The following is a 22,125-nucleotide window of genomic DNA, read 5'->3' on the forward strand; positions in this document are numbered from 1 at the left end:
GACGCCGACGCCAGCAGCATTATTAATGCTCCTTTTATTCCAGCTTATTGTTGTTTTTTCCCGGGGACCTTCGTGCCCTCTCTTTCTCAGATGATTCCGTCGCATTCCTGGTGTTTCGGTAATAAAGTCAATTTCTGGGCGTAAGTACATAGAACGGTATCCTAGATGGCAGTTTCCCTAGCACAGAGTTTCTTAAATTACAAAAGTACTATCCCTATACATATTTGAAGCTGCACTTAACACTGATGTTTTTAACTTTTCTTAGAAATGGAATAAAGGAGATCATAACTTATAGTTTTTTTTTAGTTTTCTCACAACAGTCATACTTTTAATCATCACACATAAGACTTTTAATGAAAGTTTACTTACTTAACCAAAGTCCAATTATTTCAGTTAAATCATTAAAATGCTTCTAAAGCAGACCCAAACTTTTAAAGATCAAACAATTGCTTAATGGATTTTTTTTTCCTGAAGCTTACTCACAATCGAATCAAGAAACCCTTAAAAAACCTCAACATTTACCGCTTAATCAATCATAACTCATTTGCCAAGTGTTTCTTATTGTGCAGCTTAAAAATTGAGCTAAGAAGTTGGTATCGCCAGGTGTTTCAGGCAGACAAAAGAACATTTGCAATTAAAATGGGAACTGGTACGAAAGTTTTTAATACCTAGACTTGAAATGCTACAAATTCCTCATTTGCAGAGAGGCAACGAGAAATAATTAAAGAAGTGGGAGTTGCCCAAAAGTCAGAAAGCCAAAAAAAAAAGAAATCATTTTGATGAATGGTTCATAATATTCTCACACACACACATGAGCACCAAACACACACATACACACGCCGAAAAACTGACGAATAAGCGAAGTCACCCAAGTCAGAATTCCCCGATAAAAAGGGGGGTTTTATACGAACAATAGCGAAGAACACAAAATCTTATAAACCGAAATTAAAAAAGGCAACAACAACGCTCATAACTGCGCTGCCGAGCGAGACGGCGAATGGTGAGCGAGCGAGAGAGTGAGAGAGGGAGTAAGCGAGTGAGCGAAAGAGGGCGCAACAAATGGCAGGCACTTAGACGCGAGAGCGAGCGAGATGGCAGGCTGCCAAGGGCCCTCTGGCGGGGGGAGCCCCCTCCCATAAATTATGATAAATTATTAATCGAGAGAGCGAGCGAGATGGGGCACTACAACAACAATGGCGCAAAGGTGAGCCGCAAAAGGCGGAAGGAAGTCTCGCTGCTTCTTCTTTTTTATGCTCTCATTCACGACACGGCCTGAGCGCAAGAGAGAGAGAGTGAGAGAGAGAGAGAGAGGGAAAGAAGGAGAGCAGCTCATAATTCGCCGAACAAGTTTCATAAACGTCTCTCAGGTAAAAACAGCGACTGCGACTGAGCATCCCGAGGCAGAAAGTAGAAGGAAAAAAAGCACCAGGGTGTGAGCGGGCCGGCAAGAGTAACAGTAACAGCAATTTAATAAAAATTATGATGAGAGCGAGCGAGAGGCGCATATGAAAAATAATATGAAATGCGAGCGGGAGAGCGAGCGTGCGTGTGTGTCTGTGTGTGTGTGTGTGTGTGAGTGAGCACTAGGTGGGTTGGCTGAGTGATAGTGATTGTCAGGATGTAATAACACACACACACAGCCGCACACTCGCACACAAACCGGTTGCGCACGAAGGCAGCCGAACGCAGCCGAGCGCCCGACGACTTCTGGCGGCTGTTATTCGTGGCGGCTGTTATTGTTTGTGTCACTCTTGTTTGGACGCGCGTTGCTGAACGTTCGCAGCGAGCACTCGATTTCTCTCAGTGCCGCACTCGTAACACGTTGCGTATGCGTAACGCGCACTCAGTTCTGTTATTTGGCGAGTTTTCCATCGATTTACACAAGATATTTCCCTCAAGTGCCGCGAGAATTACGACTAACGATGACAATCAACGGGCAGCTATAGTTTTTGGCCAACAGCTAAACACGATAAATTAGCTAAACACGCGCAAAGGCCAGCGGTAATACGCGTTTCCCACTGCCGACGGCAAAACAACACAAAACACAAAAGTGCTACAAGTAACTAAAATTTAGCTACTTTTCCCCCCACAAAAATAAACCAAAAAGAAAAAAGAAAACACAGTGCAATGATCAAGCTGAGTTAATGAAAACCAAAACCAAAAACACACTCACACAAAAGTGCTAGCAAAAAGTTCTCTTGATGAAAAATCACCTGTCCAACGTTCTGTGTGCGATGCGTAGTGACTTCAAGGATAATCACCAGGAGACCATCAATAAAATGATACAATTTGGTACAGTGAAATATGGCATTGTCAAACAGCTGAAGGATCGCGCTCGCAGCGCCGACAAAGGTGAGCTGAAAATCCATTTACCATGAAAATATTCATTCACTGGGAAATAAACAAAAAACTTGTTGAAAGGAATGTCTTAAATGTTCTTTGACATAATTGAAATTTCTAATAGACAACAAATTTTGATATTTCGAAAACGTGTCGTGTAGAAAATATTTAAGAAAGCTTGGCGGCTGCCTTTTATATTTTGTTATCCTATTTGTCATTCCTCTAGAAAAATCAAAAACCGCAAATTAGAAAGTATTTTCCCATCAGCGGAACTTAAAACAACATTTTCCAAACGAAACCCATTTGTATGCATAACTGAACCATTTAAGATTAGTTGACCAATTTGTCATTATTGTTTTCTGAACTTTTCTTAACAACAAGCGTTTTCCATTTGACTGATAAGACTCCGAAGTGGAAACGAACATTTTTGGAAAAAAACATAAATAATTGTGCCATCAGGGGCAGAAATCGTAGGTAGGCAATTTAATAGAAATTCAAAAGAGTATAGCTTATCAAGTCAAGAAATACAAAAAAAAATGGTATATTCAAATTGAGAAATGCACCAGTTTTTCCCCTCGATTATATGGACATATGTATACATTTAAACCATATTTCTTCGGTTTTGCATTTCCAGTTTGTGATTTGATTTAATTCAAACGTTAACAGCTTCTATTGGTTAATTTCCCCGCGCCCCTTTTGCGATCTTGTTTTTTTTATGATAAATCAAAAATCGATTTCGTTTTAATGGAGCAACTTAAAAACGATATGATTTAAATATGGCTTCGGACCATTTTATATGGAGGAAATAAGTTTTGGGAAAGGCACCGAAATAAGTTGGACGCGGTGTTATGTTTAATTTTTTGGAGGCCTCTCGGCAGGCGTGTTTCTTTAATTGGTTTTGAAAGCTTCGATATTCGGGCATTTGCAACCCAGCGAACTTAATTATATTTATTGAAATTAGTGAGGCTGATGAATCAAGTGAATTTTACGACTAAGGGAAGTGGAGCCACACATTGGTTATGGCATTTCAAAAAATTAAGTCAAATCTTACTCAGTTTCCTATTTTAATCTGCTCATATGAAAGCGTCCATATTTACAAGTGAGAGCACATTAGGTTTTGAATGCGTAAAGATGGGGATATTTTTTCATCATTTGGTTTGGCGCGATTTTTATTTATACACCACATATATACATCATATGCGGATGGCATATAGGTACACACATACATATATAAGCTGTTTATTCACGTTTGCGCGCATTAATAAATGTTAACTCATTAGTGCGGGAAGATAATAAATAATAAGATAATAAATAATAATAATTAATATTGCAAAAATGAAAATCGAAGCAGACTCGCTGTGAGCTGGCGCTTATTTCCATATGATTTATATGGACTATATACCTTAACATGCAATGTGGTCAGTGCAAAGCCAAAGCCAATTCTGTGCATATGGAAATGCTCATCAATTTGTGTCGTTTTGCTTTGTAATCGAAGTCGCGCTCGCATAACTTAATGGCATTAATTATTTAATTATTTTTATTTATGCGATTTTGCCGTTCTGTGTTTTTTGTTGTTTTCTGTCCTGTTCCTACTATTAAAAATGTATGAAAAACCTAAAACTCCGATGGGCAATTCAATTGCTGCGCTCTTCCCCTTTGTGACCTATGGCAGCCAAATCCGATCAGACCGGACTTGGATATATTATTCAATTATGCCACACACTCTATGTTTTTTTTCCTTTTTTTTTGTAGCTCACTTTGCGTATACTTTATGTAGTTTATTCGCATGTCTTTCTTTTTTTTTTGTTTTTTTTTGTATTTTACATTTTCCAATTGGCTGAACATTTGTTTCACCTCAGGCCAGCGGGCTCACGGTTGGTTCGCAGCGATTTGCATATTGAATATGATGATGGAATAATTGAAAGTCAGCCCAGAACTAAAGTCGAGGCGTATGCAAAAGTCAGTGCTAGAGGAATGAACTGGAAAATGTCGAGGTAAAGGTACGGATCCAAGGGAATTGCGAGTTCAGCACACAGAAAGAAAAAATGTCATTGGCTTGTAGAGAAATAAGCTGATATTATTTATATATAATCACATATCACTACTAATTTCGCAGAATTAGATGAATTGAGAGTAAAAGGAGTGAAGTAATTTTAAATCCTTGAATGTTTACGCACTGCATGCAACAAATTAAAGTTCGTATAAAAATGAATAACTCATTAGAGAAATAAATTTAAATGGTTAACGCTTCGTTGGCCAATACTTTCATATTCCTAGAAATAAATGTATTGCAATTAATTTACTTTACCAGTTCGGGTAAAAAATGGATGTGCTGAAAGCAGAAATAAACCAAAGCACAATTTATTTGCAGCCCAAAAATATTGTTGAAAACATTTAAGCACACCAAATGCCAAAAAGTTGACATTGCTTAATGAGTTGATGGACAGACCGGGGTTAGCAATTATGAGTATTACAAAAAAACAAAAAAAAATAACTCTTCAATCGCTTTTAAACGAGGGATTTATTAGATTTAGTTGCGCACGAGGTGCGGAAATAATTCATTCGAATTTAGCCAACAGACACGGCGCGAATTTATGGCTTGACTTAATCCACCTTTAAACTTGCACGATTGGATTTATATAGGAGCGGTTTGGGTGCTGCTACAACAATGGGAAATATATAATTTCGTCTCGTTTCACAATTTCATATTTATTTATCTGGCAGATACAAATAACAGACAGCACGGGCGGAATGAACCTGGCCAGTTGTTGTCAGTGGAACAAAATACGCTCGTTTCTGGTAGACAAAAAATAAATCTTTAAACGGCCCACCAATACACACTCACACACACACTCGGTGGCAGATCGGCGGTACAATCGGAATATATATAGACTTAGTTAAATGTTTGGATATTTTGTTTGGGCGCCCACGCCTCCGAAACTAAAGACCAAAATCCAATTCCAAATCCAAATCCACATCCAAATCGAATTCGAATTCGAATTCGGATCGAAATTGGGGGCTAAGGCAATGGCCTCAGATGAGGAGCAATATCTCCCTGTCTTTACAGGGCAAAACCAACACAATAAACAAGCTGCGTTAATTGTTATTGTAAATTTAACAATTTTATTACCAATTGCAAAATGACTTAACCATGTTCGAGACAATTTTATGTTCGTCATAATTGGAAGTGGTTTTGTTTTTTCAGCGTTTTTAGCGTTTTTTGGCTTGCGTGTTTGCCGCCGCTTGAAAGGTTTATGGCAACATTATAATTAATTTCAATTAATTAAAATACACTTCACTTATCAGCAATCATAATCATAACTCCGCCAGCCGAGCGGTTTCGTTTTTGAACTGCAATTGCAGGCCGGCAAAAGGCGTTTTTAATTGAACGTTAGGCGGCGAGGAAAGGCGATTTAAAATGAATTCTGTTCGCAGAAGTAATCATACAAATAATATAAATGCGATCGATATGCAAATGGTGCTGATAGTGACCAGGCGCGCTCTATCTGCATATCTTTCTTTTTTTTTGTACTTGCCATCCGTGTATCTGAATCGGCATCTGAAGCTGTAGCTCCATCTGTGTATCTGTGTATCTTTTGTGGACGAAAACAGAAACGGACAACAGACACACAGAAAACTCGCCCAACTCGTTTGATTTGTGCAGAAATATGTTTTATTATATATATCGAACGAGCGAGTGGGGCTCCAGGTTCGTTGGCTCTGACTTATCATAAATTATATTTTATGTGCGTGTGCGGCAAAAGTTGCTGCTATTGCTAATGCTGTTGCTGTTGTAGTTTTTGGTGTTGCTGTTGGTGCTGCTGATGTTGCTGTTGGTGGACCAATCTTTGACTTGGTTTGCTTTTTAGGCCCGCCGCGATTAATTAGTCAGAGGCACTGGACCAGGCCAAACGGCTGTCAACTGCTTTCTCCCCTTCGGACAGCTCACCTGGCAACAAGTGAGCATCAGTCGGCCAGCCGCAGCAGCAACAGCAGCAGCAGCAGCAGCATTAGTAGCAACAGCAACAGCAGCGGCAGCAGCAGCAACACGAGCAACAGCAACAATTGCAACTGCCAGCGATGGACTTGGAGACTAATTGTGGGCAGAAAGCAAAAAACAGCTGGGAACGAGGGAAAAGGAGAGAGAACACATGCTTCAACAAGAAGTGTAATTGCATTCAGTTGGCAGCGGCAACTGCAACAGCAGCAGCAACTAGCAGCAGCAACTGCAACAGCAGCAACTTTAACGCATTGCAATGAACAATTGCCGCCGATTAAGTCATATGCAACATGGAAAGGGGGGCGGTGCAAAGAGGGAAAGAGGGGGTAAGGAGGGGCAGTTAACAGGTAGTTGAGTTATCGGGAAATGGGCAGCAATCTCAACCAGCTTCTGACTATTTTGGTTGCACTCCAACTGCATCCGATGAGCATCTCTGGTATGCGGAGAAAAAACATATGAAAATGTATTCCATATAAAAGCAGCATTTGTATATTAAAATGGTTAACTAGAACTATTACATTAATAATTTACAACGAGAAATTTACTGCAAAGCATGCGCAGTTGGAATAATAATCATAAATCATATAAACTTTTTACTTGAATGTCAAATATACAGCTTATGCTAAATATTACACATTCAAATATAGTTATTAATTTACTTAAAAAGTATCTGAAATAATTTGAGAATGAAATTTGCTATGTTTTCAGACACCGGTAGCGATCAAGAGGAGAATGGTGGCTGCTCGCCACTAACCACGGCCACCACAACGGCCAGTCCCAGCCGGAGTCCCGAGCCGGAGGAGGAGCAGCACGAGGAGCAGAGCACTCCGGAGCAGAGCTTGCCAGAGCAGAGCACCCCAGAGCACCAGCAGAACGATATCAAGTCCGAGGTGAAATCAGAGATTGAACCCGTGGAGGATAACAACAACAGAGTGGCGATGACAAAGCCGAGTTCCGAGGAGCGGGAACCCAATGCCAGTGGCTCCATGCCGAGCTCACCGCTGGCGGAGGCCAGTGCCGAGGAGGCGGCCACCGAGAGGGCGCCGGAGAAGGAGAAGGACATCGAGGTGGATGTGGAGATGCCCGATGAGGCACCCGGCAGTGCGTTGCCCTCCACGGAGGGAACTCTGCCGGGCGGAGCAGGAGCACCGGTCACGCTGGAGGCCATCCAGAATATGCAAATGGCCATTGCCCAGTTCGCGGCCAAGACCATTGCGAATGGCTCGAATGGAGCCGACAATGAGGCTGCCATGAAGCAGTTGGCCTTCCTCCAGCAAACCCTCTTCAATCTGCAGCAGCAGCAGCTCTTTCAGATCCAGCTGATCCAGCAGCTGCAGTCGCAGCTGGCCCTCAATCAGACCAAGCAGGATGAGGACATCGAAGAGGATGCGGATCAGGAGCAGGAGCAGGATCAGGATCAGGAACAGGAAACCGATACCTACGAGGAGGAGGAGCGCATCGCCGACATGGAACTGCGCCAGAAGGCGGAGGCCCGAATGGCGGAGGCCAAGGCGCGTCAGCATCTGATAAATGCGGGTGTTCCGCTGCGAGAGTCCTCCGGTTCTCCAGGCGAGTCCCTGAAGAGAAGACGTGAGCACGATCACGAGCTGCAGCCAAATCGTAGACCGAGTTTGGAGAACACACACAAGGCAGACACGGCACAGGATGCGCTGGCCAAGCTGAAGGAGATGGAGAACACACCACTGCCCTTCGGTTCCGATCTGGCCTCCAACATAATCACCAACCACGATGATCTGCCCGAGCCGAATTCGCTGGATCTGCTGCAGAAACGTGCCCAGGAGGTGCTGGACTCCGCATCGCAGGGAATCCTGGCCAACAGCATGGCCGATGACTTTGCCTTTGGTGAGAAGTCGGGCGAGGGCAAGGGTCGCAATGAGCCGTTCTTCAAGCACCGCTGCAGGTACTGCGGCAAGGTCTTTGGCTCGGACTCGGCGCTCCAGATCCACATAAGATCGCACACTGGCGAGCGGCCCTTCAAGTGCAATGTGTGCGGCAGTCGGTTCACCACCAAGGGAAACCTCAAGGTTCACTTCCAGCGGCATGCCCAAAAGTTCCCGCATGTGCCCATGAATGCCACGCCCATTCCCGAGCACATGGACAAGTTCCACCCGCCGCTGCTGGACCAAATGTCGCCCACGGATAGCTCACCCAACCATTCCCCCGCCCCGCCCCCATTGGGCTCTGCACCGGCCTCCTTTCCGCCCGCCTTCCCCGGCCTCCAGAACCTCTATCGTCCGCCCATGGAGATCCTGAAAAGTCTGGGAGCCGCTGCGCCGCACCAATACTACCCGCAGGACCTGCCCACGGATCTGAGGAAGCCATCGCCGCAATTGGACGAGGATGAGCCGCAGGTTAAGCACGAGCCCGTCGAGGAGAAGGACCAGCGCGAGGAGCATGAACAGGAGATGGCAGAGTGCTCGGAGCCCGAGCCGGAGCCACTGCCCCTGGAAGTTCGCATCAAGGAGGAGCGTGTGGAGGAGGAGCCAGAACAGCTTAAACAGGAGGACCATCGCATTGAGCCACGAAGGACACCGTCTCCTTCGGCAGAGCACCGCTCCCCGCATCATCACCACCGCCACAGCCACAGCCACATGGGCTATCCGCCAGTGGTGCAGCCCATCCAGCCGGCTGCTCTGATGCATCCGCAACCGTCGCCGGGCTCCCAATCCCACCTGGATCACCTGCCCACGCCGGGACAATTGCCACCCCGCGAGGATTTCTTTGCGGAGCGTTTCCCCCTCAACTTCACCACCGCCAAGACGCTTTCCCCCGAACACCACTCGCCCATAAGATCGCCCGCAGGCGGCGCACTTCCGCCGGGAGTTCCACCACCGCCGCATCACCACCCGCACCACATGGCCAGGTCGCCGTTCTTCAATCCCATCAAGCACGAGATGGCCGCCCTGCTGCCACGCCCGCACAGCAACGATAACTCGTGGGAGAACTTCATCGAGGTGTCGAATACCTGCGAGACCATGAAGCTCAAGGAGCTGATGAAGAACAAGAAGATCAGCGATCCCAATCAGTGTGTGGTCTGCGATCGGGTGTTGTCCTGCAAGAGTGCCCTCCAGATGCACTACCGCACCCACACCGGCGAGCGTCCGTTCAAGTGCAGGATCTGCGGCAGGGCCTTCACCACCAAGGGCAACCTAAAGACCCACATGGCGGTGCACAAGATTCGGCCGCCGATGCGGAACTTCCACCAGTGCCCCGTTTGCCACAAGAAGTACTCGAATGCCCTGGTCCTGCAGCAGCACATCCGATTGCACACTGGTGAGCCCACCGATCTGACGCCGGAGCAAATCCAGGCGGCCGAGATCCGGGATCCGCCACCATCGATGATGCCCGGCCACTTTATGAATCCCTTCGCGGCGGCTGCCTTCCATTTCGGCGCACTGCCCGGCGGCCCGGGTGGTCCTCCGGGTGCGAATCATGGTGCCCACAATGGCGCCTTGGGTTCGGAGTCGTCGCAGGGCGATATGGATGATAATATGGACTGCGGCGAGGACTACGACGATGACGTGTCCTCGGAGCACCTCTCGAATAGTCATCTCGAGCAGGAGGGCGACAGATCGCGCTCTGGCGATGACTTCAAGTCCCTGCTGTTCGAGCAGAAGCTGAGAATTGATGCCACCGGTGTGGTCAACACGAATCCCGTCAGGCCGCGTTCCTCCGCCTCGAGTCATGGCCATTCGGTGGGTTCCACCTCGGCGCCCACCTCGCCCAGCGTACATGCATCCTCCCTGGTCATCAAGCCCAGTTCCTCGCCCGCTCGCTCGGAGGCATCGCAGGGAGCCTTGGACCTGACGCCACGCGCTGCACCCACCTCGAGTTCCAGTTCGCGATCGCCCTTGCCAAAGGAGAAGCCGCTAAGCAGTCCCCCCAGCCTGCCCAGGAGCCCCAGCGGTCCCGGCCCCAATGCCACCGCCAACCTACTGACCTCACCCCTGCCGCCCACCGTGGGCATCGACTGCCTGCCCCCCGGACTGCAGCACCATCTGCAGCAGCAGCATCAGCACTTGATGCAACAACAGGCGGCAGTGGCAGCGGCCGCAGCTGCCCAGCACCATCACCACCAGCAAATGGCGGCACTGCATCAGCACCAGGAGCAACTGCGTCGCGAGGCAGCCGAGGCGCAGCAAAAGGCCGCCGCAGCAGCTGCAGCAGCGGCCGCAGCAGCCGCCGCCCAGCGGCAAACGCCACCGCAAGCACGCGATCAGCGGCAGGAAGGCGGACCTGGAGCAGGACCGCCGCCCAATCCGCTGATGGGCGCCCGCCCGCCCTTCGGCATGTTCCCCAACCTGCCGCTCTTCCCGCCCGCCACCACCCAGAACATGTGCAATGCGATGAACCAGATCGCCCAGTCCGTGATGCCGGCGGCGCCATTCAATCCGCTGGCGCTCAGCGGGGTGCGCGGCAGCACCACCTGCGGCATCTGCTACAAGACATTCCACTGCCACTCGGCGCTGGAGATCCACTACAGGAGCCACACCAAGGAGCGGCCCTTCAAGTGCAGCATCTGCGATCGCGGCTTTACAACCAAGGTGAGCTACGGTTACTTTTAGTCGCCTTTACTCATTATTCATTTGGGGGGGTTCGCTTACGGTGCTTACGCTTAAATCGAAATTTAAACCAGAAAACTGATGGGAAATTTCCTCTTTTTTTCCGTTTATTTTCCAGGGCAACCTGAAGCAACACATGCTAACGCATAAAATCCGCGATATGGAGCAAGAAACCTTCAGAAATCGTGCCGTAAAGTATGTAAGTCTTCCAATATCCAATATCCAATACCCATCCCATCCTATTCTTTCGATCCCTAGTTTGCTTGTATCCACTTTTTAGTTTTTGGCACTTTTTCTTTTTATTATCATCAGTAGTTTATAATTTTTGGAGACACTATAGATACTTCCCTTTAACTGTCCCTAATGACCATATTTGAAGATATACCTCCATCATTTCACTTTTACTAACCAATCCGTTGCTTTTTGCTCTTTCCCTTTGCAGATGAGTGAGTGGAACGAAGATCGCGAATAAGTAAACACTCTGCACCACCACGATTTCGATCCAGATGGATCAAGATCACTTGACTCCCGGCTAAAGTTCGGCGATCGCAGTCCAGACCCAGTCAAGATGCAATCGATTCTCGCAACCAAATGATCTCAAGACTTAGAGCGAATTGAGGGGAGGAGAGGGAGCCCGACTCCGGTAAAGATCGGTCGTGTACACAAAACTTTATATTTATAAATTGTTTGCCCACAAAAATATTACTTGATTGTTGTTCCGAGCGAAAAGTGAAAAAGCGTAAAAGTTTCCAACTGCAAAATGGACGACCGATCGATGATCGATGGTCGAGGCATTCATAAACAATTTTTTATGATCTAGCCGGGGAATTCGGCTGAGCACACGTACACCCATACTACTCGTAGAAAGGGATCATGAAACGTATCCAAAGATGCATCAAAAGCGATTTGTGTTCCAGCTAAACAAATCGAAACCGAATCAGATCTGCTGATCTGGAACCAAAGGCTGCTTGGTATGGAGAGACTGATGGCGTTTCATGTTCCACAACACTGAAAACGGAATCTAAACTAAATCGAAATCCAAATCGAAATCCAAATCGAAATCCAAATCCAAGTCCGAATCCGTATCCGTATCCGAATCCGAGGCAGCTGAAGTAGGCAGTGAAGGCGTAGTAAAATCAAAATTCGAATTTAAAGCAAATCTTAAGGTATATGTTAATATAAAAACAAAAAAATAGGTACCTAAGCGAGACATGTGTACATACGTATATATACATAGATATATAAATATATATGATATATTATAACCAAATCCCACACACAGACACACGCATAAGCATACGCGTTAATAATCTATTTGGAATGTGCAATAATATGACATGCTATAAATTTAGATGCGATCGCCGAGCGCAGGCTTTTGTTTCCTACTACTCGTAAATTAGATTTATTTTACCACTTCTTGTACATACTACTTCGTATATAAACACACACACTTATTATCATTAAAACACACAAACACACACACACATTTCGAAATCCAAACACTTTGCTTACGAGTATGGGTTAGGAGCGAAAAAATGGAATAAAAATCTAACAAAAATATATATGAGAAATTGTGATATTAAATGTAAAAACGAAATACAAATTACGATTGCGGGGAGGTGGGGGAAAACCCAATCGAAGCCCCAGCAAAATGCTTTCCATATCACAGATGAAGAACCACAAAAGATATCTAACATTCATAGTTAATTTAGTTGTTAGCCGAGGGGACAATCCCCAATCCCCAAACCCCAAAACACACACAACCCCCTCACACCCACACCCACACACTATTATAATTTCACTTCATTGGAAGTAGAGGAAGGATTAACCCCTAGCGATAAGTAAGTCTATGAGCGATCGTACATGTATTGATTACCACAATTAAATTATACACGGATGCCAATGTATCCCACTCTGTACTCTGTTCGTAAGCATTAAGCATAGTCTCATAATTTATTACGCAAACCGAAGCGAAAACAAAACACAAAAACCGAAAAAACAGAAACTAAAAAAATGCAAATAAAAGTGAATCTATTGAGAAGAACAAATAAATATATGTATTTAAGTTATGAAAAATTAATATCTCTGAGTTTTCTTTCACATCTTCGGAGCATCGTATCTCTGCATCTCGTTTGGGGTTCTGGGAAAAAAATAAACCAGAAAACGATTTCCAAGATTTTTCGTGGTAACAGTTGGGGCTGGTTGTAATAAAAATGAATAAAAATGATTAGTCAAGTTTATTATCGTCATAATCTTTTAATTCGAAATCGAAACTGAGTATCGACGCGGCCAGCAGAGCCTGATCTGATCCACAGCAATGAAATATTTTTATTGCCTTTTAAATTGATATTTTACCTTCAACATATTTTTGCTGCCTGGTTTCGACTTTTGTTTTCGATCGTTAGCTTTTTTCTGGTTAACTTATTTTCGGTTTTCTGGTGGTTTTTGTCTCCATTTCGATGCCACTCAACGCGTCTTGATCGCGCTGCCCGATCGCTTGGCTCTCTGGCATTTTAGTCGTTAATCAAAAAATTTCCTGTTGACATCGCTTTGTCATCTTTTTAATGACGGACACCCGCTGAGTTCTGAGTGTGTCTTTGGTTATTATTATTGTTTTTTTGGATTGGATTGTTTGTCTGCCAGTTGGTTTCTGTGGCCCATTTGCTTTTTTGTGTGCGACTGGGCGCTGTGATGGATGTTTGAACTGGTTTCGATTTGGAAATGCCATTTACATCTTTACACCGGCCAGGTGGTCATAAAACAATGGAATTTAGATCTCCAATTCGATTAGCGAAAACTAACTGTGACTAGAAAAAACTATAGGACTTCGCTGAAATCTTACCCGTTATAAACATTGACCATACAAGTCTTAACTTTATAGAGATTGGTGTTACATGTTTATTGAATTGTTATACCTTATTAATTACAATTTCTTCGCCACATCTGCTTCACTTGCGTATCTGCCGGATACATGACAGAGTTATGCCGTCAGTGAGTAATTAACACGGTTAATATGCCAACTTGCCGATTGTCAACTGACAAACTGTCATCGCAGGAATGAGGGAATAACTGGGGATCGTGGCATGGGTCGCTGCATATCATCCCGCTCATTCCATCACTCTGTCAGCGGGAATATGCAGCGAGGATCTGCTGTAGGTAGCCCAGTATAGTATCTGTCAGCGGCATTTCCCGGCACCTTGAAGATACATTCGTTATGAGGAAGCCACCTCGAGATATGAGCAACCCTTGCAGACGGAGGGTTGCAGTTGCAGTGGCAGTTGCAGCTCGAGCTGAGTTATTGTTCCACGAGGATGTTAATTTGAGGCATGTAATTGCCGCTCCCATTCCAACAGTTTATTTACAGCAGTTTTGTCACAACCCTTCTTAACTTCAGTTTAGTTTAATTTGGGGCAATTTAATGGATTTACCGCACGAGGGGGCAAACGTCTCCATTGCCGCAACCCGTTAAATGGCATCAAATTTAACTGGCGAATAAAGTGGCCGATCCACGCACTAACTGCAGTAAAACTAAAACAAACATCGCCTGATAACTATTAAGATAACTACTGCAGCCATATTCGGATACGAATTGGGATTGCGAATGGAATGGGGATTGGTGTTGGTGTTGGGTTTGGGTCTCTGTTTGGGCTGGGAAATCCTTGAAAGCGCTGGCAATAAATGCAAAAATCCTTACAAATAATATGAGAATGGTTATGGGCAGTGTGCGGGCTTATCGCAGGCATAAAAACCAAACACACAGCCCCGGCGACAACGCAAACACCGAAAACAATCTAAACAAGAAAAATTGCACAAATTGCCGGGCTTCAGTTTGGTTCTCAGCTCTTGGGGTCCATCGTCTCAGCCCCTGATATCGCAGCTTCCCAACGTCATCATCATCATCGTCACAGTGGGCCGCATTCAATTTTCGGCGCTCATAAATAAACTCCAATTGAAATGATATCAGCAGGAGCGGCAATTCTGTAACTAATTGAACGATGCTTCCGGATTTTTTTGCACCGTCGATATGTGATAAATGATTACATGAATTCATTAAGCTGTTTCCGTTCGCTTTGTGAATGCCGATCGATATCTAAAAATGTATGGCCATTTATTAGCAATTTAAAGCGGACAGGTTACTTTCAGAATCAAAAATATATAAATCTTTTGCCTTTGACTTTACATATACAGTGTAGGTGTAATTAGTATACACATAGAAATATATTTATATATTTCCGAAATCTGCTCATTCATTTGTTTATATTGTCTGCAAAACTCTTTTTTATTTGCCCATTTTATTGTTGTTAAACTAATTAGCTTGTAAACTCCGCTACTTTTTATGTTCTTGACAGTATTTTTTCTAAACATAAAAATATTTATTGGAAGTGTTATGTCCACTGCCGCAGTTGTTCCACTGTGCCCCTAAACAACATGCCAAACGACACCAGCAACACCAGCAACACTAGCAACACCGACACGGCCAACAAAAGGCAATAACACCAGCAACAACAACACCAACTACACTCGCACACACACACTGGCAAACGAATAGTGCTCGCTGGATGGGAGGGGGGGTGAAAACACTTCAATAGGAAAATCTAACGATTTGTTTGCATTTTTATTATTTCCTGCTGTTGCTGCTGAAATTGTCACAAAATAAAATAAAACCAACAATCATTCCGGCAAATATCAACAGGAATATGCCAAGCACCTAACCTACCCCCCTTCCATATGCTTATTGCAACTTACCCCCCTTCTACACCCATCCCCCCTGAATGCAACACCCGCCTTAATGGTGTTTGAGTAGCCGTATCTGTGTATCGCCAAGTGTCACTTTGGCACATCATTTGGCTGTGGCCCCAACTCGGCACAATGGCGGCCTCCGTTTGAGCTTGAGTTTCAGTTTGAGTTTGAGCCGCCAGCCGCCAAACTCCGCTGAAAAAGAGTTGGTTCCAGCATTTTGACGTCGGCAGATTTGGAGGGAAGTCCGCCAGAGATCGGCAGCTTGAGGAGAAGCTTCTCCTGGTGGAGCACTGAATGCTGCACAGCCAGAAAAAATGCGTAAAATTCTATGGATTAGGTGTTAGCTAAGTAAAGTAAAAAGAATTACATCTATTGAGAAATAGGAACTTTACTTCCTAGCAATCTTGTAAGAAAAGTTTATGAGAAATCCAATACATAACAGGTATGCATCTTTGCTATGAAAAACCAAATTTAGGTTCTCTTGAAGTCCACAGATTAATAGGGAGGTAACTTATTTCCTTTTCCATTTTAATACAATACTTTGACTTTGCATTATTCCTGAAATTATCATAACTTAACACACATTTTTCCCAGTGCACTACTAAAATATCCATCCGCAGACCTGGTCTATTCGCAGGCCGCGTTTGACACGCGCTCGCATTTAGGCAACATTATGCAGGGGATTACTTGACAGCCTGCTTCTGGCGGAGCTATGTACATCCTCTCGAGAAAGCCAGATCCCTGGTCACGTGTCCGTGGCTCGTGGCTGTCTGTTTGGGTAATCGACACCATCATAATATTGCACTGCCAGATTAATTGGCCTTATGACTATACTATGCATGCCAGCCCATGTCTCTGATATTCGTATGATATTTTCTTTGCGGCTTATTCGATTTACTTTTGCGGTTGCCTCAAGTCTTTCACAAAACGCCCCAGCACACGTCTGTGTGGACAGGAAAAAAAGGTAGGATTATAGGAAAAATATAGTTCGGAAAGAGGAAACCAGCTTCTGGTTTGGCTAGGCAATCGGAGATATATGATGAAGCAGACCAAATAATTTAAAGATATTTTTTAAAGCAAAATCAATCAAATTAACACTTTATCTCGTAAAAGAGCATGTTGGCATATACATAATTATAGCCTCATCTTCTTCAAAGTTCTCCACTTGAATATGATCCAAGAGCGGCAAATGAATGCAGCTATTCTGCAAATAGGAGACGCAGGAGGCGGCATCCACTTTTCGCTGCCACTTATCCTGGCAGCCATTAGGCCAAATGAGACTCGGGACTGGGCCGCACAACACATCGCTCGACGGAGACAATCGAAGGCGATTGACTTGGCTGGCACGCCTCATCGAAGTTGGATAATTTGCGACGCTTTCCCGCTTTCCCATTTGCACAGTTCTCATTTTCCCATTTTCCCGTTTTTCCCGCTGCAAATGATGAGGCATTAATCGGACCGATCGGACCTGCCCCCTGGGCGTGGAGCAGAACCAAACGGAGAACGCTGCGGAATGGAGATTCTGCGAGAGACAAAGCCCGGTTTGGGAATTCTAAGCGGGATGCTGATGCCGGACATTTGCAGCAGTCAGCGCGATTTACTGCTTGGCTGCTTACCCCTTCGATGGGAGGTGGGCTGTGGGTGGTATGTATGTGTTGGGTGGTGGCATGTGGCAGTGGGTGGGTGGATGGTGTGTAGTGTGGGGAATGGCCATGTGATTACATGAAAAACACTGGAAAGCAAGTCAACTTTCAAACCAATTTTTGCCAGGCGGCAGCGCAGCGCAGCGCAAAGCGGAGAGCCAAGTAGAAAATTACAACAGTTTATACTCCCGATACAGAGGAGGTGGTTCGGTGGCTCGGTGGTTGGGTGGTTGGGTGGTTCAAGGGAGGAGGGCTCACAAACAACAATCCCGCAATCCCAGCAGCAATTTTCAAAATTTCAATCCCAATGCTGCTCGTTATACTCTCGAAAGGGGTTAACACAATGTGGGGAAAGCTAATATATAGTACAACCAAATGGAATGAAAAATATAATAACCAAAGGAAGTGGGTCTTGTTTTCAAAGCTGATTCTATTAATAAATATAAATATAATAATATTTTATTTGTTGGTTTATGTGAGTGGAAAGCTCTGAAAACCTTTATAAAAAGTAATGACTATGATCAGTGTTTTAAAAGATGAAAGTTTAGATTATTTTATATAGCATTGTGATCATAGTTAAAACTATATCTGAAGCGGATTACATGGCTATTATTGATTCGGATATTATTGATTCCAAGAGTATTCTTGGTCCATATCTCTGAAGTTTTCTATACCTCCACTCATTTTTCTTCTTCTTGAAGAGCCAAGCCAGTGATTTGTTTGTCGCTGTTGGCAATGCTGTGCGGTGTGTTTGGGGCTGGCCAACGTTGCCAACGCCGTTGATGATGAGTTAGACAGCGACTCGATCTAATTTCTCATGCTGGAATCATCGATTCATCGTTTTGTGTTGCGCTGTAAATCAACGGCACAAAGACCCAATCCAACTCGACTCAACCCGACCCGGATATGGGGCCCCGCCCCCAGCCATCCCCCCCCCAAAGCTCCAATCAATTCTCGAATCCAGTCAACTCCTGCCACCCACTGTCCAAATCTAAGCGCTTCAAATATATTTCCCCCGATTTGGGAGCAGAAACGCGGCATAATTGCCGTTTTGTTCGGGAGATACGATGGATGGAAAATCGGGGGAGGGGGGAAAATGGGTTGGGGTTTGGGGGCAGCAAATACAAATTGCACGTTTCAACCAGAGTTGCATGTGAGTCAGTGTGTGTGTGTGTGTTGGCCCCAGTTGCTTTTTTTTTCAAAGCCGAGTGTTTGGGTCAAATCAAAAAATCACAACAAAATTACTTGCCTGTCATGAAATTTGCCTCGATTTTGTTTCTTCTCCGTTGCTGCTATTTTCATTTTTTTTCTTGTTCCTTTTTTTTTTTTTTTTTTTTTGCTGTTTGCTGCTATTGCGGATGCAAAACGTTTTGCTATTTTATTTCGCCTTCCTCTCCCCTCAAAAGCAGAAGAAGCGGAGTGCAAAGTGTTCCTGTGCTCTTGAGGTGGTTTTTTTCCAACTTTTTCGGCTTTTTGTGAGTATATATAATTTGAATTTACAGGCGGTGGGCCGCCTTCCGCTACATCAAATCATTCGCAGGACACTGCTTTCATTCTTTAGCCACAGAACTTTTTTTAATACTATTTAAAAAAGAAAAATGGATTTCAAATATACATGAAAATGAAACCTAAATGATTCTTAAAAACAATTTTTAATTAAATGTAAATATATATTTCTGTTTCAATGTTAGTTTTTGTGTCAAGTGATTAGAAAAAGAAATATTTACTTTGTACTAGGAAAGTGGCTGTGTGAACTATCTACTCCACATACAAAAATGTTTTTATTTCCCTCAGTAAATTTTTTGTTTTTTCAATTTCTGCGCTTTAGTTCCACTGTGCCGCATTTCCAATCAACGTGACGTATGAGTGTTCGGTTGTTTGTCAGCTCCGAGTGAGTTTCCAGTGTGTCCAACTTGGGCCTGCGATTGGGATTGCGGCTGAGTTGGGGCACTGGGAAATGGGGGCTGCAAACGTTGGCTCAATCGGTTGGCTGGTCGGTCGGCTGGTCCCGGGTGGAATATGCAATTATGTATTTTTAAGTTCATGTTTTTACATTTGCCTTTGCTCCGTCTCGCTCGCTCTTTCTAGCTCTCTAGCTCTCAAGCTCCCCGTTCGCATTTGCGCCCAATTGCTGTAAATATAAAATTGCAGCAATTTTCTATGACTCGCCTCGATTGGAGTCGACGACGCGAACTCCATTTTGTGGAGTGGGGCAGCAGCAGAGAGGGTTGCGGGGGGTCTTCGGAAAGGGGGCTTGGCAACTCTGGTGGCTTGGAACTGATGGTGCCCCCACTGCCCCTGCGGTCTGACAACCACCCTGTGGGTGGTAGCGGGCCCAGTTATTATGAATTGCTGCAGCAAATTGCCAGCCAGCAACTAGCAACCTCAGCCTGCAACATGAGGGGGCATATAGAGGGGGCGGGGAGGGGGAATCCCCGACCGATTATCGGCAATCGTGCGGCATTATGGAAGATGTCCGACTGGCGGCCGCGGGGCAGCGATTTGTGCAGGGGAGTGAGGGGCAAGTCCCTTGCATGAGCAAAATGCCGGCAGCCTAATTGACTCGGCCCGTGGAGCACACCTCTTAATTGATGCGAGTCGAGGCTGCAGAATAACCGCAGCATCAACAGTTAGCCGAAAACTCATTGAATTGGCCCGAACGGCGCGAAACATTTGTCTGCCATTGCGGAGATACATTGAAGTGCACTGCACAAAAATATCATGAACTGTATATCAGAAACTGTATTTAAAGGCCATTAATATTCCGGATATAATATAATATATGTTAAGATATTAATATAATATTGAGGATATAATAGAACAAGGCAACATGTTCCTAGCAAGGAATAAAGCTTTAATAAGTCCTTACCTCAAGTACTTGTTTTTGTTTATTTTGCTTATGTTAAATATTTTATTTAGTTTTAATGTTTTAAAAACTGACTGTTTGCATATAGTTAAACAGCCAGCCGTTTCTCCCTGTGCAGCTACCAGTGGATAGTGGAGCCTAGCCCAGCAACCGGCTGCACAGGTGCAAATCTCTATGGGTGATTCAGGCGCTGGCTGGCGAGGGGGGCGCTGGGGAGGGGCGGGCTTTTGGCGCTTTTCGGGTGTCAAATACAAAATAACAACAAAATGTTTCGCGCTCTTATGAGTCTTGTTTCGGTGGCTTTGAGGAGCGTGATTGCAGTTGTTGGTTTTTCCTGTACAGGTCGCCATTGAGGCTGAGATACTCGGGGGATTTTTGGCAACATGTTGCCCAATGGGTAATGGCTTTTATTAGGAGAGTTACACTTAAATGGAAAGTAGTGTAAATTTATAAATAAATATTATTAATTCTGAGCAGAATGACGCCTATATTTCATTCACTTTGTAGTGCTGCATTTTAAGATACGCAGAATCCATTGATAGTCCACTGAAAGCGAGACAAGTGTCTTTGCTGGACTCTCGAAATGTTGCAATGAGATGCATTAGGCAGCCCGAAAAGTTGTCAATCAATTCTCGGAAAATGGCATCGCATTTGCATTAGAATTCCTCAAGTGGACTCTAGTGGACTCTCTGGTTCTCATGCAAATTAACTGTCCGAAAAGAATCTAATTCAGAAATTTTCCACTGGACTTTTCATTCACAAATTACAAAATCACTGGCCTCCCTGTGCTGTGCGAACTTTTTTTCCAGCTAAATCGATAGCCATATATATATATATCCGATATATATAGCCGCCTAAACTAATGCCACGTTTTTGCGATCACTGTGTGTGAATGTGAAACCGAATCTGAATCTGAATCCGAAAACGAATCTAAATCGCTGTCAAAATCCTCCGGCCCAAGGTGCATTCCATATTAAACTATTTTGAAAAAGCTGCTCCCATGGGCCCACAAAACCCAACCAAATATACAATTTAAATTGCACTCTGTAGTTCTGCAGAATGTATCCCATAGATACATATATACATATGTACATACATATGTAGAGTGCAGATACATTGTGATCGTTGCACTGGATTTTATTGCCCTGCGCGAATTCTTGTTTGTTTTCATTATCGCCGCTACAGCAATTTTCGCTTTTCATCGAAATCGCTTCATTATCGTTGGAAATAGTTTTCAATTACCATTAAACGAATCGGTAAATATTATGGGTGCAAACATTGTACGGAATCGCGTACATAATTAGGCACAATTCTGTGGGCATTGCCCTTAATAATCGGACTTTCATGCCCGGCTACTCAATTCGAAAGTACAAATAATATATGGCTTAAGAATCTTTCAAACTCCCCTATATGTATATATATATTCATCATATTACTTGTGTGAGACCTAAAAAATATGCTAATCGAATTGACCAAATGCATTTAATTGGATAGCTAAACAACAGTTAAATTATTCAAAAACTACTTATAGAGGGATTATATAGTTAAAAGTTATAAGCATTTTTCTAAAGTTGAACATCCCTTGTAATTGAGTTAGAAATAACCGTTTATATATTTATATTCATAAGCTAGTCCGCCTTCTCTGCTTCATATCTCGACTTTAATCGCAGCTGAAATTTGTTTGCCATTTAATCTGGGCAGCCAACTTAGTCAGTTGGCCAATACTTCGCCATCCACAACTGAATGCAGACTGAGCAAACCCCAATCGGTTGAATATGGAAATCAGTGCATATCGATGCCACTGCGCTGCAGTTGGAAAACCCCAACACCAATTGCGACTCCTGGTGGAACTCCCACTCCGATCTCTGGTCCAAGTCATGTCCTCCAATGCGATGCCCAGTGTCCGCTGGCTTTTTCCCGATGCTTTTTTTTTTTTGTGTGTGTGTTTCTTTT

The 22,125-nt window shown here is 44.4% G+C and overlaps 1 protein-coding gene across 2 annotated transcripts; it reads left to right on the top strand.

Annotated features, from left to right (window-relative positions):
• Nucleotides 1–1,815: 1,815 nt before the first annotated feature.
• LOC122626196 (homeotic protein spalt-major) lies at nt 1,816–12,957 on the top strand. 2 transcript variants are annotated; one of them, XM_043806362.1, is made up of 4 exons: nt 1,816–2,352; nt 7,049–10,905; nt 11,042–11,122; nt 11,366–12,957. In XM_043806362.1, exons 1-4 carry the CDS (start codon nt 2,202–2,204, stop codon nt 11,393–11,395), a joined length of 4,119 nt encoding a protein of 1,372 aa, XP_043662297.1. In that variant the 5' UTR covers nt 1,816–2,201; the 3' UTR covers nt 11,396–12,957. The 2 variants fall into 2 exon arrangements, with proteins under 2 accessions (XP_043662297.1, XP_043662298.1); XM_043806363.1 differs by having other exon boundaries at nt 11,042–11,118.
• Nucleotides 12,958–22,125: the final 9,168 nt, after the last annotated feature.

The sequence above is a fragment of the Drosophila teissieri genome, chromosome 2L, assembly GCF_016746235.2.
Source record: "Drosophila teissieri strain GT53w chromosome 2L, Prin_Dtei_1.1, whole genome shotgun sequence".
NCBI classification, from domain to species: Eukaryota; Metazoa; Arthropoda; class Insecta; order Diptera; family Drosophilidae; genus Drosophila; species Drosophila teissieri.

What these genes read in the sequence shown, in the direction of transcription:
- LOC122626196 (XM_043806362.1), top strand. Translation starts at nt 2,202, where the DNA reads ATGAAAAATCACCTGTCCAACGTTCTGTGTGCGATGCGTAGTGACTTC. An exon ending in ATCGCGGCTTTACAACCAAG is followed by an intron (nt 10,906 to 11,041) that starts GTGAGCTACGGT and finishes TTTATTTTCCAG; the next exon opens with GGCAACCTGAAGCAACACAT. An exon ending in GAAATCGTGCCGTAAAGTAT is followed by an intron (nt 11,123 to 11,365) that starts GTAAGTCTTCCA and finishes TTCCCTTTGCAG; the next exon opens with ATGAGTGAGTGGAACGAAGA.